Source organism: Marmota flaviventris, chromosome 6 (assembly GCF_047511675.1).
Source record: "Marmota flaviventris isolate mMarFla1 chromosome 6, mMarFla1.hap1, whole genome shotgun sequence".
Classification (NCBI taxonomy): domain Eukaryota; kingdom Metazoa; phylum Chordata; class Mammalia; order Rodentia; family Sciuridae; genus Marmota; species Marmota flaviventris.
Window position 1 is genome coordinate 101,094,320 of NC_092503.1, and position 23,974 is coordinate 101,118,293.

Genomic DNA, 23,974 nt, shown 5'->3' on the forward strand with positions numbered 1-23,974 from the left:
TTAAGAAGGAGGGAAATTCTGGCACATGTTACAACATGGATGATCCTTGAGGGCTTTATGCTAAGTGCAATAGGCCACCATGCCTTGCTTCGTAATCCTGATTTGTTTGATCATATTTCACAAATTTAAGAGAAGTTGAAACCGGGCATGGTGGTGCATGCCTGTAATCCCAGCAGCTCACCAGACAGGAGGATGTGAGTTCAAAGCCAGCCTCAGCAAAAGCGAGGCACTAAGCAACCCAGTGAGACCCTGCCTCTAAATAAAATAAAAAATAGGGCTGGGGATGTGGCTCAGTGGTCGAGTGCCCCTGAGTTCAATCCCTGGTACCCCCTGAAAAAGAGAAATTGATGTTGATTTCCCAGTTTGCAAAATTACTTAAAAAGTAGAACGATTTTCTCAAAATTCTGACTTTAGACACACGTTTTATTAACCTATAGGACATGACATCCTGTGGCTTATCTTTTAGCGCAAAATAGAAGGACAGTAAAGTATTTTAGGAAATTGGAAAAAGTCTATAAATGTGAGAGTTTTAAAAAAATTTTTTTTCATTTTTTTAGCAGTTGACAACGGGTCCCTGGTGTTGATTTTGATATTACATATGTTAGTCATTGTGTCTGTTAGTGAAACAGTCTCAAGTCTCATAAGTATATTTGTGTGTGTGGTGCTAAAGACCAAAGCAGGGCTTCACGCATGTCTAGGCAGGTACTCTACCTAACTACATCCCCAACTCTCAAGCCTTAGAATTAAAGTAAGTGTTTTTAAAATGGCATAGAATGTTCCAAAGAGGACCATGACCTTCAGGGGCTTCCCCACTGAACAACCAACCAGGGACATCAGCACTCAATCCAGTTGGTCTCATTTGCTAGAGACTTAGAAGAGAACACAGGCAAGCCTCCTCTTTCTCAGGAGAGAAGCAGCTCAGAATCTAAGTTAAGATGATACAGTTTGGTTTTTAGGACTAAAAGTATATTATATTAACTTTTGAGAAATTCCACATAGAAGCCACAATTGGCTTAGAATTTGAGAAATGAAATTCTAAGGGAAACACCCAAAGTTCAGTTGGAAAAGTGGTCTCTGAGAGGTCTGCTATGGCAAGCTCCTGCTGAATAAGTGTCTAACAGGTGGACAGTGACTGTCCTCTGTGTCCTAGACACCAATTCAGGTGAGACTTTACCAGGCATTTTCTGATTTTAAGGGATGTCCTCTAAGTCACTTTGAGAAGCGTAAATGGAAAAGACAGTAGGTTTACTTTGAAGTATGGGCTAGATTCAGGCTTACCTAGACTAGGGAGATGGGAAATGTGCTAGCAGATCTCTGACTGACAGGGGTGAGTTGAAGACACCCCGTTCCAAGCATTGAAGAAATAAAGGGTATTTGTTGGGTCACCTAGTGGGAGAGGAGCATGTTGGAGCTGGCCTCGGGCCTATGTCCAGGCCTCTCTCCTTCCCCTCCCCCATTGTCCATTCCTTTCCTCTTGCTGGCTTCATACTCTTAGATCCTGCCGGGTGGCAGGAGAGATGACCATCAGCAAGTCTGAGGTCAGGCTGAACATCTGAGATGAAAGCACCATTCCCCCCACCTCTAATTTAAAAAATTCCAAGGAATGACTAGGCAAGCTAGGTCCTATGCCAGAAGGGACAGAAAGTTCCAATGGATAGCTTTGGGGGGGTAAAACAGTTTCCTAAAATAGGTAAGGTAAGGAGGCAGGAGAGCCACGGCCAACCAGAAGGGATCACAATGTTAGACAGGTTTATTCTACCATGAAGGGAATTATTATTGTTGTTGTTGTTAGTGTGATGCTGGGGATTGAACTTGGGGCTCTGCACATGCTAGATAGTCACTCTACCACTCAGCTCCATCCCCAGCAGAGGAAATGTTTTTGACGTGGTTCTTCTTAGTTGATGTTTCTCCTTTGACCAGTGTCAGTTTGCTGATGTGAAAAGGTTGGTCATATACTATATATCTATATATCTATATATCTATATATATATATATATATATATAATCTTTTAAGATCAAGTTATTTAACTCTTCTGTGCCTCAGTTTCCTCTTCCTCATTTCATACTAAAATCATTTAATAATATTGTATTTCATAAGGTGGTTGTGATAATTAAATATTTGGAACAATGCCTAATAAATGATCAGTGTTAAATAAAAGTTTACATCAGAGGGACCAAGCAAATGCAGGGAACTAAGGCCTGGAACATCTCTTGAGATAAAAGAGAAACCAGGAGGATACACTGAGCTGTACGTGTGGAAGTTCTTCCATCAGGTAGAGCTAGGCGTGAGAAGCTATGAGTTGGAATCCACGGGTGGTACTGGAGGCAAACCCCGCAGCATACAGGGTGTGTTGTAGTCATCCTGAACCAGAAGCCATATTCTGCTACCTCCTCCCTAGCCCCTGTGAACATTTGGAATTTGGAGGTAGTGGGTTATGGTTAACACTGACTGGGATGTTGTGGTACCTAGTGCCTGAGGATCCCGGGAATGGGACATTCTACACATAGAAGAATTATCCTGCCTAGAACATCATTACTAAAGGAAGACACTGGAATGATCTGGGGAGGCAGGCCTCCAAGTGACAGGGAATGAAGAGCACAGATACTGAGAAGTTTCAGCATAAGTGATTGAGCTCAGTCACCAAGCATCTGGACCTCTAGCCCCCTAGCTTGTGGCAGGATTCCTATCTCCAGGGAGAGGACAGAGATTGGAAAGAGACACATGGAGCTATGAATATGTAAGAACCAAGACCAAGACTCCAGTGACCAGCACAGGGCTCTCTTTGCAGAACCAAAGTCAGCAAACGAGTCTGAGTTCAACCCCAGTTCTGCCAACCCTGCGATGGTATTTCTCTGATCCTTACTATCAAGTGTGATAACACAAGAGAGACCCTTAGCACCTGACACACTGTGCATATTCAATCAAGGGAAGCTGCTATGACTTCTGTTGTTATCAATAACATTGACAGAGAGCCAATGAGGAGAGCTCAGAATTGAATAAGTCAGGACCTCAGCTTTAAGAAAGCAAAAGGACTATTACCAGCCTGGGACAAAGTGTCACCGCTCAAGAGTGTGGAGAGAGTTCTTGTTCCCTCCTGTGTCAGAGGAGGGTTGGTTCTTGGGACAAGGATACCTCTAATGCTGCAGCTGGAATCCAGCAGGTCTTCCTGTGAGGAGAAAGAGGAACATGGAAGAGGAAACTTCACCATGAAGGAACAGCATTCTAGCTGGGAAGCCAGGACTAACACTCTCTAACAACTAAAAGCAATAACATGTACAGTAGGATTGCTACTATACATATAATGTCTGTTTGATTATGTGTGCAGGAAAAACCAAAACCCTGAAAGGGCATGACCAAAATGTTGATAGTGGGAATCTCCAGGAGATGAGAGTATGTCAGGGAAAAAAAAAAAAAAAAAAAAAAAAAAAAAAATATATATATATATATATATATATATATATATATATGGAAAAAAACCTTAATCCTAAATAATACAAAACAGAATAAAATTCAAAATTCTCTAACACCCCAGAAATGAGAAATCATGTGTTCTAGAAAAAGTATTGGAAGGTCTTATAAGAAGGAAACCAGGTGGGTTAGATAACCTGTAAGATAACCAGGTCTTAAACTAGGCAGGAGAGGATTTTATTCATGAACGGAAATACTAGTAAAAAAATCTCAGCATTGCCAGAGGTCTCTTGATAGCTGCTCAGTACAACTGTGAGGCTTACAGGCATTTTACCTTTTGACTGCACATTCCTTCCCCCACAAGCCTCATTTCTGATAGTCTGGACCTTCCTGACAGGAACTGACCCCTGGTAATGTTGCCCATGATGTAGCCACTACCTGAAACACTTCCATTACTTGATAATACTTATCCTATTTATTCTTCAAAGGGTTGCCTGAACATGCTTTTAGTGAAAAAAGTTTTGATTTTTCTTTTTTTGGTATTGGGAATTGAACCCCAGAATTTTTTTTATCACTGAGTTATATCCTAGCCTCCCAACCCCTTCTTTTTTTGTTTGTTTTTTATTTTAAGACAGGGTCTCACTAAATTGCTGAGGCTGGTAGTCCTCCTACCTCAACCTGCTGAGTCACTGGGATTACAGGTATGCACCACCCCAGGTAGCTAGAGTGAACTTTTTCTTTTTTCTTTTTTTTTTTTTTTAAAGAGAGTGAGAAAGAGAATTTTTTAATATTTATTTTTTTAGTTTTCAATGGACACAACATCTTTATTTTTTTTATTTTTATGTAGTGCTGAAGATCGAACCCAGCACCCCGCGCATACCAGGCGAGCGCGCTACCGCTTAAGCCACATCCCCAGCCCCAAGAGTGAACTTCTTAATGGCTTTATATTATTTTGGCACTGGGGATTGAACCCAGGAGCACTTTACCACTGAGCCACATCCCCTTTTATTTTTTTATTTTAAGACAAGGTCTTGCTAAGTTTCTGAGGCTTGGCTTTGAAATTTCAATCCTCCTGCCTCTGCCTCCCAGATCGCTGGGATTATAGGTGTGCCACCACACCCGATGCTTAATGGCTTTAATTCTCCCTGGTATCTCCAGAGCCTAGTGGACCACCTGGAACATAGCAGATGAACTGAACTTACACAGCTGGTACTCAGGCAACACTCAAGGAAGAACTGCACTGAGGACATCTTGAGAAGAAAGATTTGTATTATTTGGGGGGATTTGAACACTCAGAATTACTGTCATCATTGTTAGGGATAGGATAGCATTTTGTTTAGGAGATGTTGGCTATTTGGATTCTAACCCAATAATTTCTACCACCATAATATCTCTCTACCTGTCTATGTGTCTGTCTTCTGTCTTGTACACAGGCTGGATAAATGATAAGAGAATGAAGATCTACAGTGATTGAATCTGTTTGGGCTTACCCTATGAAACAAGAAGGAAGACATCTGTACTTCTTCACAAGGTTCTTCTCAATGTCCATTTCAGTTACAAGGTCCTCAACATAAAGAAGGGGAAAGTTCAGAAGCACACCATAGAATATTCATTACATTGTTGGCTGCTGAGAAGAAACAGGCTGCTTTTACCTATCCTGAGCTGAGAGCATCTAGATTTTGATTGGATTGTTGCCAGAGCTCATTAGCATAGTGTACCCTGACCTGGAATAGGGAACAGGAAAATGACCAGAACTTACTGGGACCTGAACGGGAGATGAGTTCTTGACAATATTGTCTACACCTGGATAAGAAGTCAGAAGGTAAGGAAGCCAAAACTATTGACAAGAGAGGTAAATGTAAAGGTTGTGGTAATGGCCATCCACTCCTACATGGTTTTATTTGTTCTAGTTCATTCTCTGTAGAAATGATGAACATTGAATATACTTTGGCCAAAGTGCTTTTAAAAAAAAATGAAGTCTTGACAGATTTAGTTTTTTTAACCTGGAAGATGATTTGCATTTACTTGTTTAAGGGCCGAAAAGCAGTCTTTTGTTTTCTTCTTTATATTTTTATTTTATTTAATTTTTAATTTTTTGGTACTGGGGATTGAATCCAGAGGCACTTAACCACTGAGCTACATCCCCAGTCCTTTTTATATTTTATTTTGAGATTAGGGTCTCACGAAGTTACTTAGGGTCTTAACTAAGTTACTGAGGCTAACTTTGAACTTGTAATCCTCCTGCCTCAGCCTCCCAAGCCGCTTGGATTACAGGTGTGCAGCACCATGCCCGGCTAGTCATTTTATCTTTTCTGTTTTGTTCTTAATTTTCAGGGAAATATTAATGTTCATTCATTTAGCAAAAGTTTATATCAGAAAAAATATAAGAAGTAACATAGCTTTCCTGAAGTATGACTTTTAAAAAAAAATTTCTCTTCCCTTAATTTTGTCATGTATTTATTTTTGAGATGGGGGTCTCAATGTGTTGCCCAGGCTGGTCTTGAAGTCCTGAAAGCAAAGGGATCCTCCTGCATGCTGGGACTACAGGTGTGTGCTACTGCACCCAGCTCCCTTCCCTTAGTTTAAAAACTCCCTTCCCTTAATTTAAAAGCAACAATTATATTTATTTTGGAACAAGTGAACATTGGGAATACATGTATGATAGTAAATTATGAACATATTCAAAGAGAATGAAGCATGGGTTTTGTTTGTTTGTTTGTGGTGCTACAGAATGAACCCAGGTCTTTGTGCTTGCTATGCTACCACTGAGCTATAAGCCCAGCTGTTTTTTGAATTGGAAAATATAAATTTTATTTTCCAAAGTTTAAAAAAAATCCATTTATTTTTATTATTCCATTCTGGGAAATGAACCTAAGACCTCATGCATGTACTCTACCACTGAGCTATATATTCCTACTCTAAAAATAAATCTATTCTAATTGTTTATAACAAAACTTGGGCTATCAAAGTTACTATTGCCAACGCCCTAAGCAACTTAGGGAGACCCTGTCTCCAAATAAAAAATATAAAGAGCTTGGGATGTGGCTCAGTGGTGAAGTATCCCTGGGTTCAATCTCTGGTACAAAAAAAAAAAAAAAAAAGTTACTATTGCTACTATTCAAAAGAGGTAAGTACATCAAACCGATGCTTGATACTTGTTATTTAAGTCCTTAGAATTAAAATCTTTTTTTTCAGCAGCAACTTAATGTTTATTTCTTAAATGTAGAATTTTACTTAAAACTTGTGGGCATTGGTCTAGGGTATAGCTCTATGGTAGAGGGTTTGCATTACACACACAAGACCCTGGGTTCCATACCCAGCACTGCGGAAAAAAAATCACAACAGCAACAACAACCCTTCTCCACATTTAGTCTTGTATGTTAATGTTTGAACTGGGGAGTAGGGACCTCGTGTGCTTTGAGTCTGTGGCCACTGGGATGTTCCTAAGTGTGGGAAGAGGGGTAGAGGGGGAACTCACTTTAGTTTGTTATTTAATGGCTAACATTTCATTTATATGTTCAGATTAACATTCCTTATATACATACCTTTTCCTCAGTGGAGTTTGGTGATGGGTGAGTATAAGGAATAAATAAAGATAAATTAAAAAAACAAAGTCTGCAGGAATTGCTAAACTTCATTCTACTATTATAACTTGTATTTTGAGTTTGCTGTTAAGTGGCTCTATATAGCATTGTTATGTCCCTGGATTTTATAAGAGTGCCAACAAATGAGAGTGTTTCATAGATGAACATGTTTCACTTTGGATTTTGTATCCTACTAGCGAGAACATTTTATCTGCAAAACGATTAGCTTTTTTTTTTTTTCTCAGTAGAGAACATTTCAAAATTTCTTTTCCTTTCTTCCCTCCTTCTTCCCATCCTCACTCCTAAATCTTTTTAAACCAAGAAGTTAGACAGCATCTTTTTAAGAAGGTGGGGAGAGAGCTATTGTTGAAGATAGTAAAAAAATCTTTTTAATTGCTTTTTTTTTTTTTTCAGTATTGGAGATTGAACCCAGGGTGCTTTACTACTTTCCCAGCCCTTTTAATTTTTTATTTTGAGATGGGGTCTTGCTAAATTACCAAGGCTGGCCCCCTGAGTGGCTGAGATTATAGGTGTGCCCACCAGGCCTAGCTACAGTCAGAAAATCTTCAAGTGTGCTTTAAACATCTCTCTTCAATACTGGGAATTGAACCCAGGGACGCTCTGCCACTGAGCTATATCACGGCCTTTAAAAAGAATTTTAATTTAGAATCAGTGTGATTGCATATGCCTATCATCTCAGCAACTAGGAAGGTTAATGCAGGAAGATGACAAGTTTGAGAGCAGCCTGGGAAACTTCCTAAGACCTGTCTCAAAATAAGACCTGTCTCAAAAGGGCTGGGGGACTGGGTGTACATCAGTGGTAGAACACACTTGGATTTAATCCCTAGTACCACAAAAAATTTCTTTAAATCTAGAATTGAATTATTATTTACTTTGCTGTATTGGAGATTGAGCTCAGGGGCACTCTGAACTATATCCCCAGCCCTTCTCATTTTGAGGTTGGGCTTGAACTTTCAATCCTCCTGCCTTAGCTCCTGAGTAGGAGAAACACTATGTTATTTTTTGTTATTGTTTGGTACCAGGGATTGAACCTAGGGGCACTTAACTATTGAGCCACATCCTCAGCCCATTTTTTATATTTTATTTTGAGACAGGGTCTTACTGAGTTGCTTGGGGCCTCGCTAACTGAGTTGTTGAGGCTGCCTTTGAACTTGCAATCCTCCTGCCTTAGCCTCCTGAGCCACTGGGATTACAGGCATGCACCACAATGCCCCCAGAAACACTATTTTAAAACAGCACTTCTTGAACAGCCGCCTTTAGCCCCTGTCTCATGAAAATTGGTCTGGAGATATTTTGGGGTATCACAACTGAAAAGGGAGGTGCCCTTAGTATCTAATGGGTAGAGATTAGGAATAATGCTAAACATTCTAAAATGTGCAAGATAGCCCCCACAACAAAGAATTACCTAATCCAAAATGTCCATAGTGCTAAGGTTAAGAAACCATGTTTCAGAGAATATTTGATGATGGTATTTGAACATCCACAGACATATTTGGGAGACCAAAATTAATCTCTATGGCTTCCAGATAAATCCAATGTGATGTTCCCCTTGTGTAACTTCATGGTAACTAATTTGTGAAATTGTTTCTGTGGAAAAAAGTCCAAAGCAGTTATCCTTCCCTGCCCTAACATTTATGAAGAAAAGGGTCCTAACCATTTGCTACACACAACAGTAGTTCTTACTAAGAACTAACTCTATAACCTAGCAATGAGAAAGAAAGCCCAGACCCAAGAGTCAAAATAATGATCTCTGTACTTCTAGTTCCCAATAGACAAGGTTTATTTTAACAAGTTCACTAGTAGCTTCTATATTTTTTTTATTAATATGTTGGTACTTGAAAAAATGTTGGTGAATCAGATATTTCTGGCAGATGAAACTGGTTTTTATCTCTTGAATGGTTGATATTACTTACTATCATTTATTTTTTAGCCTCTGAAAACAATCTTCTGTTTATGTTACTTGAATAGGCTGATCCACCTATATCAAGAACCTTTGAGAGCAAATTCTCAAGTTCAAATTGAAGGAAATTGAATAGAGGAAAACGTGTGGGTGACCTGACTTTATCATGGAACCTGAAGACTTTGATTCTGAAGACAAAGAGGTATTAAACTGGGACATTAATGACATGAAACTGCCACAGGTATGTACTTGCTATAGGACTATCTTCTGCATTTGGCTATGAATCCTTGATTATTATTAACCTGCTAGGACCTAGAAGGAAATTGGTGAGGGTCCCAGCTGTGTGAACTCCCTTAGACCTTCAGTAGACATCTGATGGAGGATTTTGTTGTTGTTTATTTTTCAATACGGGGGATAGAACCCAGGACCTCATGCTTGCTAAACAAGTGCTCTACCACCGAGTCACATCCCAACCCTTTTTACATTTTATTTTGAGACAGGGTTTTACTAAGTTGTCCACGCTGCCCTTGAACTTGCCATCCTCCTGTCTCAGCCTCCTGAGTAACCAGGATTTACACATGTGCGCCACTACAACCAGCTCAACTGAGAAATTTTAAGAGGAGACATGATTTGAGCAGCTCTTTACCTATCAGATCCTCCCAATACTAGACTGAGACAAAGAGTGTGCTAATTCCTTTCTCTTCCTAAGCTGCCCTGCTCAGGTTGTACTCACCCTGGCCAGTTGGTATGATCAAATGCATGACAATTTATTTGTGCTTCATTGTACACAAGATCCCATACCATTTTATCTTATAATAATGGCCTGTAGCTGCAATGTCTGACTGATGGTGTTTTTGTGGAATATGACATGCTCTTGTATGACTTCTGTAAATACCACACAGCCAAACTGGATTGCTTTTTAGATACAGAATGCCTTTTATTTTATATTTTCTTTGACCTCCTATTTGGTAATTGACTTTCTAAGTCTTAATTTGATTGAAAGCACTGGTTGTTTAAAACTGATTTTTCCATGTATATCATTCCTGGATTCCTTGTCCTATCTTTTGGGTGTTTTAATAATGTTTTCCCTGAGGTGGTTTGAAAAGGAGACTAGGAAGACTAGGGGTGGAGACTAACTAGTACCAAGAAATGAAAAGGTCCATCTAGTCTGCCTGATTCTGGGAGCAAGGAATTTGAATTACCCCAAGCAAAGGAGAGGAGACAGAGATTCCAGAGTCTTGATTTATAACCAATTGGTATTTTTACTTTAATAAAGTTGTCCTTTTCGTTTCTCCTTAAAGTCCTCTCGTATTCTCCCTTGGTAGGTCTTAGGAGGGCTGAAGAATGGAAAATGTACCTATTTTCTACTCACCTGAAGGTGGCTAAATGAACCACAGCTAAAACATACCCATGTCTATTTTCAGGAACTTATGTTTATAACTGCTCTTAATTTGTATTACAATTCTTATAGCTGTTTTAGAGATGCTCTAAGGTAAATTTTAATTACTCCTAGCTCTGGGACCCTAATTTTGCCTGTTTCAAATTTTATGATGGCAACTCATAAATAGGAGTTGGAGATACACAAACATCAAGAACTGAAGTTAGCAGATGCATGGAAGATGTTGCAATGTCACATTCTAGAGCAGGGTTGCAGTAGAATCAGAGATCTCCTTGAAGTGGTAGGCAATACTGTGTGTTAACACACACTTTTCTTTTCTTTCTTTCTTTCTTCTTCTTCTTTTTTTTTTTTTTTTTCTGGGACAGAGGATCCATATCACTCATCAGATCCATAAACAAAAAAGGGAAAGAACTACTTCCCTGAAGGGAAACTCGGGCTCATAGAAGCTCATGTTCCAACATGAATTTCCAAAAACAAGGCATTCTTAGTTACCTGAGAGAGTAAACTGAGAAATCTAGTGTGAAAATATAGATTCAGTTTTGGAAACATATCATTTAAAGTTTATAGAAAATGTACCAAGATTATTTAGGGAAATAGTTAAGTGCCTTCAACTTGTTAAATATACCATGGAAATGATTAAAAAGTGCAAATATTTCTTAATTTCTGAGCAGAGACCACATCATTCAGCCACCTCTGAAATTATATCAAGAATCAGTTGCGGGATTGAGGTTGTGACTCAGTGGTAGAGTGCTTGCCTGGCATGTGTGAGGCACTGGTTTTGATTCTCAGCACCGCATAAAAATAAAATAAAGGTAAAGACATTTTTTATTTTTAAGAACCAGTTGAGGTAGAAAGTAAAAAATCTGGGAAAGATTTTCAAACAAAAGGTTTTATTTTTTAGAACATATCTGGAAGCACTGTAGTGCATTATGGAAAACTTAGGACTTAGAGATAGCCCTGGACTTGAGTTCCAGCTAATAATTCTAGAATTCATTGGTGAGTAGCTGCATTGCCTAATGTCTGTGTGACTCTGAACAAAATCATTTTTCTTACGTCTTTGATACCTCCTTACATATCTTGCCTCAATCTCTAAGCTATTTGGAGCAGTGTTTCCCAATTTGTAGAGTACAAATTATAAGGAATTTTAAAAGGTCTTGCTGAGAAAGTAAAGGGGCAATGTTAAGTTCAAAGAAGCTAAACAAATTTCTTTACTGCAGATCTGTATTCTATTATTCCATCCTGTGTGTAATGGCTCTCCTGAGAGAAGGTCATATTAAGAGGTGTTGCCCTAACATATTTTCACCATGGGCCTCTTTTTTTTGCCTGAAGACCCACAGATTATTAGTGTTCCAGCTTGCACAAAAAACTGTGGTTCAAAGAGTCAAATGCAATGTCTTTTTATTATAAATTTCCTCAATTACATTTTCTCTCCCACCTATAAAAATAATTCATGGTTTATTTTTCATAATTTTATATTCTTGCAGGAACAATTTACTTCGGCAACATATGGTACCAATTCTTTATCTGTTCTCAGCTTCTCACATGCTTCCAGTTTCAATCAGTAAATGCTAACTTGGTTATTTTGGATAATCGGTGACCCATTGGCTAATCTTCCAGGCCTAGAATCTCTGCATCCTTTTATATCCCTCAGATATATCAAGATGTGTGGATTAATTTTTGACAACAGTGAGAGTGATGTCCCCTGGATCAGGCAAAGAGATGCTGAGGCCATTCGGCTATGTTGACTTCCATGGAAGGGCTCATGGTCTCTGGTCTAGTGGAACAAATACAGTGTCTACATAAAGAATTAACACCAAGTAGAAAAATGCTAGAGGAACTTGAAAGAGGGACACGTATTCAGCCTGACTCTGGCATGGGAACAAGACAGAGTCTCTAGCAAATGGCTTTGACCATCAAGGGAAAGCATAGGGCACCGAAATCTGAAGGTTCTTAGATGTCTCCACCTGAGGGAGCCATGCAAAGGAATTCAGCAAGAATATTTGGGGTGTTACTGGCTGGACAGGTGGTTTGGAAGCGGGCTATCCCTAGAAGACAGGGCTATATTACAGGTAGTGAGAAGCCATTAGATGGTTGCACAGGAAAACCATCATGTTCAGATCCTGGGTATAGAAAGGCCCCCTCCCTCCAACTCCACTTGCCCTCAGTAACTCTTTCTGGACATCTGGGCATTGAACCCAGGGCCTCGTCAGTCAGGGTGAGCCAAATACACTGGCTCCCTGTATTTGTTCCCTGCATGTTCCCTCCTCCTTCTGCTGTATTATGTCTTTACTAATCTTCATGTCACTGTTTCTATTTGAATTTCATTTCTGCTTAATACAACCATTAGGAAGCCAGCCCAGAAGTGTAGGTACCTGAAGTATAGGCATCATCGATAAAAGTCTCTTTTTTCTAAGCCAACGTAATCCATCAATTTTGTTTTCCCTTTCATTCCCCTTACATTACATATACTGGAAAGTTCAATTCCAATTGCTTTAGTGAGTGCTTGGTTCATACAGTAAATGTTGGGCGTTGGTTTATTTTTACCTTCATTAAAAATGTAGATTATGTTGTCCCAAAGAGTGTCACGCTCTGATTAAAACTGATTATAACATTTATGGAAGAGCCTTGTAGGAAATTTATTTTTTTGTTTGAAAATTAGGAAGAAATTCAGTTTCTTTTTCTACTTTAAAGTACCCATTTCACAGAGGGAGGTTAAGTATTCATTCTGTTTCTAACACCAGCCAGTTCTTCCAAGCAGAAATCTGTTGTTTCAATAACACCACAGCAGAAAACACACTGATTCATTTTGCTCCTAAGCCCTGACTAGTTTTCAGATCAAATCCATGGCCAAAGCCACACTAAGCCATTAACTCACACGATTCCAGGGGTTTCTTGATTGTTTTTATTTTATAATCCTAGGGATTAAAACCATAGCCTAGTGCATACTAAGCATGTACTCTACCAATCAACTACAACTCTAGCCCAACTCCACGTTTTAAGTACTTTGTTTTTGGTAAAGAAAACATTCCCATCTGGGCATGGTGGTGCATGCCTATAATCTCAGCAACAAGTTCAAAGCCAGCCTCAGCAATTTAGTGAGGCAACTTGGAGAGATCCTGTCTCCAAATAAAAAATAAAAAGGGCTGGAGATGGGCTCAGTGGTTAAGTGCCCCCTGGGTTCAATCCCTGCTACCAAAAAAAGAAAGAAAGAAAACATTTCCTAGAATAGACTAGTAGAAAAAAAAAAAAAAAAGGTATGAAAGGACTGTTGCTCCAATTTGTTTGTTCCTGGATTATGATTTTACCTAGCAAAATTTCCTTTAACTCTGCAGAGGATGATCCCAAAATTGTGAGCAAAAGCAACTTGTAAATTTTTCTGCTAATTCATAAGACTCAATGTAATCAGAACAAAGCAACTGTAGGAATCAGATGTGTCTTGATGCTAAGGAGATAACAGAGAAATCAGATTCTGGATTTCTTGTCAATTATAATTTGACTACATGATCAGGTCACATTGTTGGTCTGATGGAGACACCCATGACTTGACCCTCTACCTAGCATTCTCTTGGACCTCAAGGTCATGTGAACGTTCTTGGCACAGCTTCACCTATATGGACTCCCATGATTATTTGGGTTCCTACTATTAGCGCAGGAATTCTGCCACTTTGGGCTGCTGCTGTGATGGGGATAGGAATGTACTTGCCACTGTGGAAGTACAGACGCTCCTCCAGGTGTCCTCCAGTAGGGCCCTTGCTTAGGAGGTGAAGAGGGAAAGGAAGGGCAGAAGAGAAGAGGGAAGTAGGTAACAAAAAATTTTGAAGCTGGAGTAACTTGGCCTCACTTAGTTTTTTTAGAGCAAATAAGGAATTTTATCCTGAGTTGTGGTTCCTGAACTCATGTAGGAAATAGCAAGTTTAATGTAAGGAATCATTCTAAGATGATCAAAGGCATTTTGTTGGAATGAATTTCTCTCCTTGATGATACTTGGAATTTTATTTCCAGTTGGCCCAGAAGATAGAAGTTCCCGGAAAGTTTTATGTAGATCAAATGCTGCTTGATTTTTTTTTTTTTCTCTAAGTCACATCTAATTTTTTCCCTATATTTGATTTGCTTAAAGGCGTTTCTGTTTGCTGTGCCTTCTGTATTCTGGAAATATTTATTATAAGGATTTAATAATCTATTCATATAATTAAGGAAAACCCAGCAAATCATTGCTTTATTTGAGTGCTCTATAAATACCAGTTGTTGTTGTTTTGTTTTGTTTTTTTCAGTCCTGGGGATAGAACCCAGGGCTTCTCACATGCAAGGCAAGTACTCTAACACTAAGCCCCATCCCCAGACCCCCTTTTCATTTTTATTTTGATACAGGGTTTTTCCAAATTGCTGAGGCTGGCCTTAAATTCAATCTTCTTGCTTTAGCCTCCTGAGTAGCTGGGATTACAGGTAGACATCACCATACCCATCTCAATTTTGATAAAATGACCTAATGTAAATCATTTTGATATTTCAAAATTTGTGTCTAAATGTATTACTCTTACATAGCAGTAATATCTAATTCTTAGCTGGGTGTGGTGACATCTCCCTGTAATCCCAACTACTTAGAAGCCTGAGGCAGAAGAATCACAAATTTGAGGCTAATCTAGGCAACTTAGCGAGATCCTGCCTCAAAATAAAAAATACATAGAACTGGGTTTGTAGCTCAGTGATAACGTGCCCCCCATACCACAAAGAAAAAATAATCTCTAATTCTTACAGCACCCTACCAAAATTTCAAGCAGTTAAGTTAAATTAGAATTAAGGGAGTATAAACTGTGCTCTGATTACATAGCACTCGGAAAGCTTTGAGTGAGTTAGAAGATTAAATCTCCTAGTAAAACATTATACAAAGAATTTATGGAAATATCAATTAATTTCCAATGATGTTATCCATGAGATTATAAAATATAAATTAGTTAGATTTGCATTGCGGAAACCTTAGGAATATTCCCTTTCAATTATAAACTACTTAACTAAGAGGAAAAACAAAGAGTTACTCATGAAAAGTTAGAAATTAAGATAAACAAAGGATCTAAAAAGAAGCAAATATTTTATGGGGATTTGCTAAACAAGATTAAGAAATGATTATTCTTTCATTTTAAATTTTACCTCTCCGATGCCTTAGATTTAAATGGCTTTCAAATATTCTTTTCTCATATTCAGGCCTGCAGACATAGCTCAGTGGTAAGGCTTTTAAAAGCCTAGCACATGTGAGGCCTTGAGTTCAATCCCCAGGATTGCAAGAAAGTCTTAGCCTGAGAAAATCAGAGTCTGAGAAATCACTGTCATCCATTTGACTCTTAGGTTGTTTTGCATTATTGGAATCTGAATTTTCTCATAATTTCAAAGTAAAAGATGTCAAAAATCCCACTAAATGTCAGATTAAAAGACTGGGCATAGTTGGGTGCAGTGGAGCTTGTAATCCCAGCTACACAGGAGACTGAAACAGGAGGATTGTGAATTTGAGGGTTAGGCAACTTAGTGAGACCCTGTTTCAAAATAAAATTAAAAAGGTTTAGGGATGTGGCTTAATGATAGAGCGCACCTGGATCCAATCCCCAGTACTGCCAGACTGGGCATAAATAAATAGCCAAGAGAATCATTTGATCACATTTACTCTTAGTGATTTTCTCAATCCATATACTATCAAGTATATGGATTATTATTCATGAATCTGAACTACAGTATTATTCATGAATCCTGAAAACCAGGGTGCCAATGGACGCCCTGCAGAAATAAATAGATTAAATGATGTGGAGATTACTTCTTCCTCCACAGGAAGGGTGTCTTTGCTTTAGTCAGAATATCTAAGACGCTAATAGATTTATTCCTCGTATCCTGGGTCATAGGAGTTATGACCTAGATCAGCCTGAAGAGGACACTTGTCTTTAAAAATCTCAACTTTTTTCTAAGTCCCTCTTTTCCCCTGTCTCTGTTACTCTGCTGTGTGTTATAGTGCAGTAATCCAAACAATTTCAATCTACCAGATTTTCATAGTCCAAATAATTAAAGATAAGTACATATTTCAATGTTTTAATTTGCACTTTTTATCATTTCAAATAATAAAATACTCTGTTACAATTTCTATGGTACAAAACGAGAGCATTATGTAGGTTTTTAGTTAGAACAAAGAGAAGGTAGGTGGAGAAAGCAAGAGGTTGGGGGCTGGCTGGGCAGCTTTTCACCCCAGGCATTAAATTTTATGAAGCTCAGAATTGCCAGGGGACTGGGGAAGAAAGGGAAAGTCCTGGAAAGGACAGAGAGACAAGTCTGGCTGCACCTTCCTCTGGGATGCCTAATGGACCAGCAGGACTTCTCCAGATGCCACTCTGTGTGCTTTACACCCTTCCTCCCTTCTCCTCTGGGGCTGCTTCCTGTTCTTTGGCATATTCTAAACTTGAAGTGTAACTCAGTAAATGCCTATCCATCCTGATGTTGATGTTTGTGTTTTTCTTTCTAAAAATTTTTTGGCTTTATTTTCTCATATTCTAGACTGTGCTTTCCTGTTGGCGAGGTACCCTGATCTCTTCCTCTGAGCCTTCTAGAATTTTCTATTTTGACCTTCCAGAATCTTCTAGAGGAAAAGTGTTCTTGCTAGTTATTTGACAGTTGTGTAAGTCTGACTACTCATTTCATTCTAAGAACTATGCAGGATCTGTCAAATGCAGCATCTGTTACCATTGTTGGGCCTGGGATGTGAACTGTTCTGTCAGTGGCTAACATCTACATAGGGCCCACAGCATGGCAGGCGTCATGCTAAATATTTTACATATGTTATATTTAACCCTCAGAACAACTCTTGAGATTGGCAGGTCTCATTATCCCTGTTATACAGGTGAAGAAAAACAGAAGCACAGAAAGCAAAATAACTAAGGATCTGTATCCCTGAACTTTTATTGTTGTTATTTTGCAGAACTGAGCTTTGAACTCAGGGATGCTACATCCCCAACCCTTTTTAATTTTGTGACAGGGTCTCAATACATTGCTGAGGCTGACCTTGAACTTGCAACCCTCTTGAGTTGCTGGGATTATAGGTGTGTGCCTGTGTGCCAATATGCCAGCCTTATTATTACTTTATGGTACAAATTTGCCAACTTAACTTTTTTTTAGAAAAACAGGAATTGAACCCTGGGGCATTTAACCACTGAGCCACATTTTTATTTTGAGGCAGGGTTTTATTAAGTTGCTGAGGCTGGCCTCAAACCTGGGATTCCTCCTGCCTCAGCCTCCAGAGTCTCTGAGATGACTGGCATGTGCCACTGCACCCAGCCATTTTAACCATTTTTAATTATATGGTATAGTCAATGGTCACCTCATGCACTTTGTTATGTAACCCCTCTCTAGAACATTTTCATCTTGTAAAACTAAAATTCTGTATCCATTGGATAATAGCTACCTCATCTCTGACCTTTCACGGAAGAGTTTAATCAGATGTTCATACACAGGGAATAGCATCTGTCCTGGGCCAGAACACAGCTCCTTCCTGAGTCCTCTGCCATTTGAGGCATACGTATACAGTGATAGAGAAAAAGGGAAAGACTCTCCATGGGGAATAAAGTGACTCTTGGGACCTTTGTGAATCAGGGCCCTCCAGTCTCCCCACTGCTTATCTCTAGTGACTTTGCATAAGCCTGTGGGATTCCCAACAAGGTAACTGCAGTGCGGTATGAGACATTATCTTACTGTCCAGTTACAAAGTTTTCCATAGTTATTGTGAAAGAGGACAGTGATTACTTCACTCTCAAAAATTCTTCCTTAGAAATGGTCATTACTTTTATCACCAAGGACTACAGAAACATCAATCAGATAGAACTCAAAGGGCCTAAATTCCAGCTTATTTTGGTTCAGCGACTGGACAGACACAGCAGTCTCTCTGCAGCTGTTGTGCTGTACAGATATCATCTCCAGGATTCAGTCTAGGCCAGACTTGCCAACGGTCTCATGCTCAGTTCTGGATGGCCGAAACGTCCTTCATGTCTATTGACTCTTCCATGATGAACAGTTGTGTTTTAGGGCTCGAACTCTAATAGTGACCTTTGTGTTTCTATCAGAATGTGAAAAAGACCGACTGGTTCCAGGAGTGGCCAGATTCCTATGTGAAGCACATATACAGCTCAGAAGACAGGAATGCACAGCGGCACTTGAGCAGCTGGGCCATGCGCAACACTAACAACCACAACTCTCGCATCCTCAAGAAGTCCTGTCTGGGTGTGGTGGTGTGCGGCCACAACTGCTCTACCAAGGAGGGGCGCAAGGTCTACCTGAGACCTGCAATCTGTGACAAAGCCCGGCAGAAGCAGCAGAGTGAGTGGGACTTGGTAGTACTGGCAAGGAAACTGGTGTCCATCCTGATGCCCCTGTCCAGATGGGCCAGTATCTCCCAACACATCCCAAAGGCTGTGTTACATCCCAACAAACCCTTCACACTAGAGTGCAGTGGGGAGCAAGGCCGAGTATATTCAGGGGAACCAACCCACTCCCTTGTTCCCCAACCTCACAGATCTACACATCCAGAGCTCCCACCAAGAAACTGCTCCCTTGGGTTAGGCCCCTGATGCAAGCCCCTTGTTAAAAAGAAGATAGATCACATCTTCTATCATGAACTCATCAGTGACCCATGTAAATTTTAGTAGAATTAGAAAGTAAAAGTTTAGTATGAAGTAGTTTATCACACTTGCCATCTAACATCTTGGCAATGAGCCCCTGTGTGACCTTAATGAATGCATTCATCTGGAGGGGCAATCATGGGATTAATTTAATTTAAAGTTAGATTTAGATCTGTCCACTTAGGTTCATATCATTATCACAAGCTGAAATGTTTGTTCTTTTTATTTTCTGTACTCATGGATTGTGAAATAGACACTCTTAGTGTTCTCTGTTCCAAAGACCACTGCAGACCCCAAGTTATTTCACATTCTTTCCTAGTAATTTGTTTTCAAAACTTGCTCTCTGGTCAGAACCTGTTATTAGTCATTCATACCCTAGTAAAAATTTAATGACTGTGTTCTCTCTCCCAGGGGGCTTTTCCCCTTGATCCTTAGTTCAATTGTAAAATGAAAGAAATTTTTTCTCTACTCTAAAAGAATTTTAAATATCAGTAGGGAGACCTTTTTCTGCTCAAAAGAGCTCCTTGTTGACCTGCTATCTACCCATACCCCACTTAGATGGTAGCATCTTGCTCTATCCATGTATAAGACCAATCTAGGCCATTATGGTGGCCAGGTATTCTTTGGTCTGGGGGGATAATACTCAGTAGACAGAAGTCCATAAAACCACCCAGGTATATTTGCTACCATACAGAAGTTGAGTCTGTGCAGGGCTCATAAGTGCCCCGTGTGGCTCAGCCAGCCAGGTACCATCACTTTCTTTTGCTTTTTGTAGAGAAAAGTTGTCCCAACTGTAATGGGCCTTTGAAGCTGATTCCTTGCCGAGGCCATGGGGGCTTCCCCGTCACCAACTTCTGGAGACACGATGGACGCTTCATATTCTTCCAGGTTGGATTTGAGTTAGTTATGTGATTCTGTTTCTCTGTAATTTGACAAATGTTTGCAGAGTTTCTTGGGAAAAGTAGGCTCTTCAGAAGCTAGAGACACTGGAGCGAAGACAACCCTGCACCAATGCTGGGAGTCCCTGCTCAGGGAGAGCAAATATCTGCACCCCACACTTCAGCTGGGAAGCCCTGGGGAGGAAGCTGGCTAAGAGGCCCTAGCTCCTGAGGACAGACAATAGTTAATCAGATCACACCCGGGCTAGCACAGTACTCTGCCCCGCAGCCCACAGCCTTCAATGGCCACCTCTGACTTAACTACCTCTGGAAACTTGAACAAGTTACTTTTCCCCCAAAGCCTCATTTTTTGCTGAAATGTATAAGAAATACAAATGGGGGCAGTGGTATAAACAGTGGACAAATGTACTCTGACATCAGACTGCCTGGGTTCCAATCAGTGCAGAACTAGCTAACCAGATCTCAAAAAAAAAAAAAAAGTAGTCCTGATTTGGAACATTTGCCAGTTTCTGTGATGTGACTGTTCCCTCCGTGACTGATATTAAGCTGCCATCCATTTTTTTAAAAATTTTTTTAGTTGTAGATGGACACAATACCTTTATTTTATTTTTATGTGGTGCCAGCGATTGAACCCAGTTCCTTGCACATGCTAGGCAAGCATTCTACCACTGAGCCACAACCCTGGCCCTTGCCATCCATTTTTAACAATCAGTTCACAAAATTCCTAAATGTTTCACTATTGGCTCTCTGTTTGGCTAGTTCCAGTGAGGGGAATCCCAGCGAGCCCCTGCCCCCAACACACTTCCCCTTACAAGGGGAGGTTACCCAGGTGGTTCAATCTCTCCTTGCCTCAGTTTCCCATTCTGTAACTGGGGGTGGAAATGATGGTGTGAACCTTAAGAGTTCTTTCTTTTTTACTTCCTTGTCTCTTTCAAGTCAAAGGGAGAGCATGATCATCCAAAGCCAGAAACCAAGTTAGAAGCTGAGGCAAGAAGAGCAATGAAGAAAGTACATGGGGCACCTGCCTCTGTCTCCCTAAAGCTGAAGGGGAACCCAGGATCCAAGGTAACCTGACATCAAGTATGCTCAAAACATACAGCAACTTGCCACCCCTGTGGTGTGGATGGGAATGGTCTGGTCTTTTACTGACAAAGAGAGCCAAAAAAACATACCCTGTCAGGCTCATTTACAAATAAGCATCTACTAAAGAAATGGAGTTATTTTTCTCTTTCTTTCTTTTCTTTTATTTTTTTTCCTGAGACAGATCTCTCTAATTTGCCCAAGCTGGTCTTGAACTAGGGATCCTCCTGCCTCTAATCTTAGATATGACTCTTAATTTCTGCCCCCACCACACTGCCCCTTACAAGGGGAGGTTACCCAGGTGGTTCAATCTCTCCTTGCCTCAGTTTCCTATTCTGTAACTGGGGGTGGAAATGATGGTGTGAACCTTAATGGTTGTTCTAGGCGAGATAGGCAGTGTAGCATGCTCTCAACCATAAAATTCTATGTAACTGTCTAGTCATCTTCCCTACTACACTTAAAAAAGAGAAACCTGAATGAGTGCTTTGGCACTCTATAATTAAAATAATCTCCATCAAATAGCCTTGTGCTTTTTTCCCCTCAAAATTTCTATATGCCTCCAGAGTAGATTGTTTCCTTAGCTTCCCTACCAACATGAAATAAAGTTTCTGAAGATAAAGGAATTGCAGGATGTGAGAAAGGGTTAGATGAACTGTGATGTGAAGTCCACAGCTTTATGACATCACAGCTGAGATTTGTGGGTTTGTCTGCCTCATAGTGATTTATTTATATATATATATATTTAAATTTATTTTTATATATAATATAGTACATTATACATTTTTTATATTTGTGTGTATATATGTCTATGTGTATTTATTAGCTAATACTTTGACATAAATAAGAGTATAACTTAATTCTGAACCAGGTTCTGTTCTTATGATTGACTAGTGAGTAATGTAGTTCCTCCATTTATAAAAATAAATTGACTCTCCAGCACTGAAAGAAAAGTGGAGGACAGGAGGGAAGGAGAGAGGAGAGGGGAGTGGTTTGATTTTTCTTAAATTGGCTCTTAAAAGTTTCTCAGAAAGACAGGGTATTAGGTTTATGTTTGAGTGTGAAATATCTTAGGCCTGGCTGTGTGTCCATAGAGAGAAAGGAAATCCAGCTTTTACTCGTTGGAAAGGTTTAAAATGGAAACCGAGGCAGCCTTTACTTCCCCAGTCTGCGGTGGCTGGGAGGGAGCTGCTGTGTGTCCCTGCTTGAAATATGCAAGAAACGAGGGGAATCTGATGAAGCACGTGCTTGTAGAGGAACTGGTGGGTGTCTGTGGTAGTTGTGTGGATTTGCTTAACTTATTAACATGAGCATTTCACTTTCCTTTCCAGTCTCTTCCAGGTGAAACACAAAGTCAGGGAAGTTTACCTTTAACTTGGTCATTCCAGGAAGGTGTCCAATTGCCTGGCAGTTACAGTGGACATTTAATAGCTAACACTCCCCAGCCGAATTCACTGAATGATTGCTTATCCTTCTCCAAGAGTTATGGTTCAGGGGGAACCACTGATCTGGCAGACCCGACTTCCACCTTAGACCCCACTAAGCTGTATGAAAAATGCAGATTTTCCAGTAATAGGATCTACAATAGTGGAGACCTGTTTCAGCCTTCTGCCTCTGGAGTCTACTCAGATTATGACAATCTGCAAGCATGGAATAAAAACGCTGCTTTGGGGAGAAGCCCTCTCAATGACAACTATTGTCCCAATTATCCTTTTCCTCTGACCAGCTGGCCTTGTGACTTCTTTCCTTCCCAGAATTCTTTGGAGAACTTTCCCCAGCAGATTCCCCTGGAACCACCTGCTGCCAAAACTAGCTGCCACCCATTATGGCCAAATCCAGGGGGCGAGCTTTATGAAGAGAAAGTGCCTGTGGATTTCAACAGCTACGTTCCTTCTCTCGCTTACCATCCACCACAGGAAGACCCCTTTCTGTTCACCTACACCCCCCATCCTCACCAGCAATGCTCCCTGCCAGGCAAGAGCACCAAGTGGGATTTTGAGGAAGAAATGACATATATGGGTTTGGATCATTGCAATAATGAAATGCTTCTAAACCTCTGTCCTTTAAGATGACTTAAATTTTTCGACAATCCCTTCCCTCCTGCAAAAAACAAAAAAACCAAAAAAACCCCCCAAAAAACAAAAAAACAAAAACAAAACAAACAAACAAACAAAAACTACTTTGAGAAATGGCTGGAAGAATTTCCTTAGGAAGCAGCTTTTAAAACATAACTACAGATAAATGGGAATCACAACAAGTGGTAGGCAAAACATTTTTCATGCAAATAATCTTTTTGCCTCCTCCACCCTAATGCTTCCATCCTCAGTAAGGACTAGAAATTTACCCAGCCTGCTGTGTGAAATGCCCTCTGATCTCCCCACCCCACACTCATTGTTTGGGGCTTTTAGCACCTCTGCTACCTATTGGGTTTCATTGTCACAGACATATATCAAATGGAGCAAAGATGTGAAGAGTCCACCTGCTTAGGATCTCCTCCATGCCTTCTTTTTCATAACAAAAAATGACAGAACCCAGAAATAGAGGGTAGAAAGAGCTGCAGAAGTATATAAAGATAGTCTAGAATTGATATATTTAATACTTTGTTTAGTAATCAAATTCATTTATAAAATATATATTTTCTAGTTGATTTCTAAGACTTGTCAAGACAAGAAGCATGAACTAACTCCATAAAGGACAGCAAAACTAAATGGACACATGAAGAGAATTCCAGTGTTCTCCTACATTACTCACGTCCTTCTCCCTCCTCCTCGCTGACTACACCTTTTAAAGGGATTCGATTCTGTCCGATTTATGTTTATTCTTTATGGCACCTAGCTCAGTGCCAAGTTCATAATATGTAAGAACTGTTTGCTTAGAAAAGTATCTTTGGGGACTGGGCATGTTGCTCAATGCTGAGGTGTATTTAGAACGCACAAGTCCTTGGGTTCAATCCTCAGTACCGAAGAATAAGAAAGAAAAGTCTGTACAATTAACATGGTCATGATTAGCTAGCCATATTTGAATGCCAGTTCCTCCTCTTTGC

At 39.9% G+C, this 23,974-nt stretch overlaps 1 protein-coding gene across 1 annotated transcript; it reads left to right on the forward strand.

Annotated features, from left to right (window-relative positions):
- The first annotated feature begins 9,080 nt into the window (after nt 1-9,080).
- Nucleotides 9,081-23,279, forward strand: Gcm1 (glial cells missing transcription factor 1). Its single transcript, XM_027938183.3, has 5 exons — nt 9,081-9,155; nt 18,401-18,653; nt 19,731-19,843; nt 20,791-20,919; nt 22,263-23,279. Exons 1-5 carry the CDS (start codon nt 9,081-9,083, stop codon nt 23,001-23,003), a joined length of 1,311 nt encoding a protein of 436 aa, XP_027793984.1. The 3' UTR covers nt 23,004-23,279.
- The last annotated feature ends 695 nt before the right edge of the window (nt 23,280-23,974 follow it).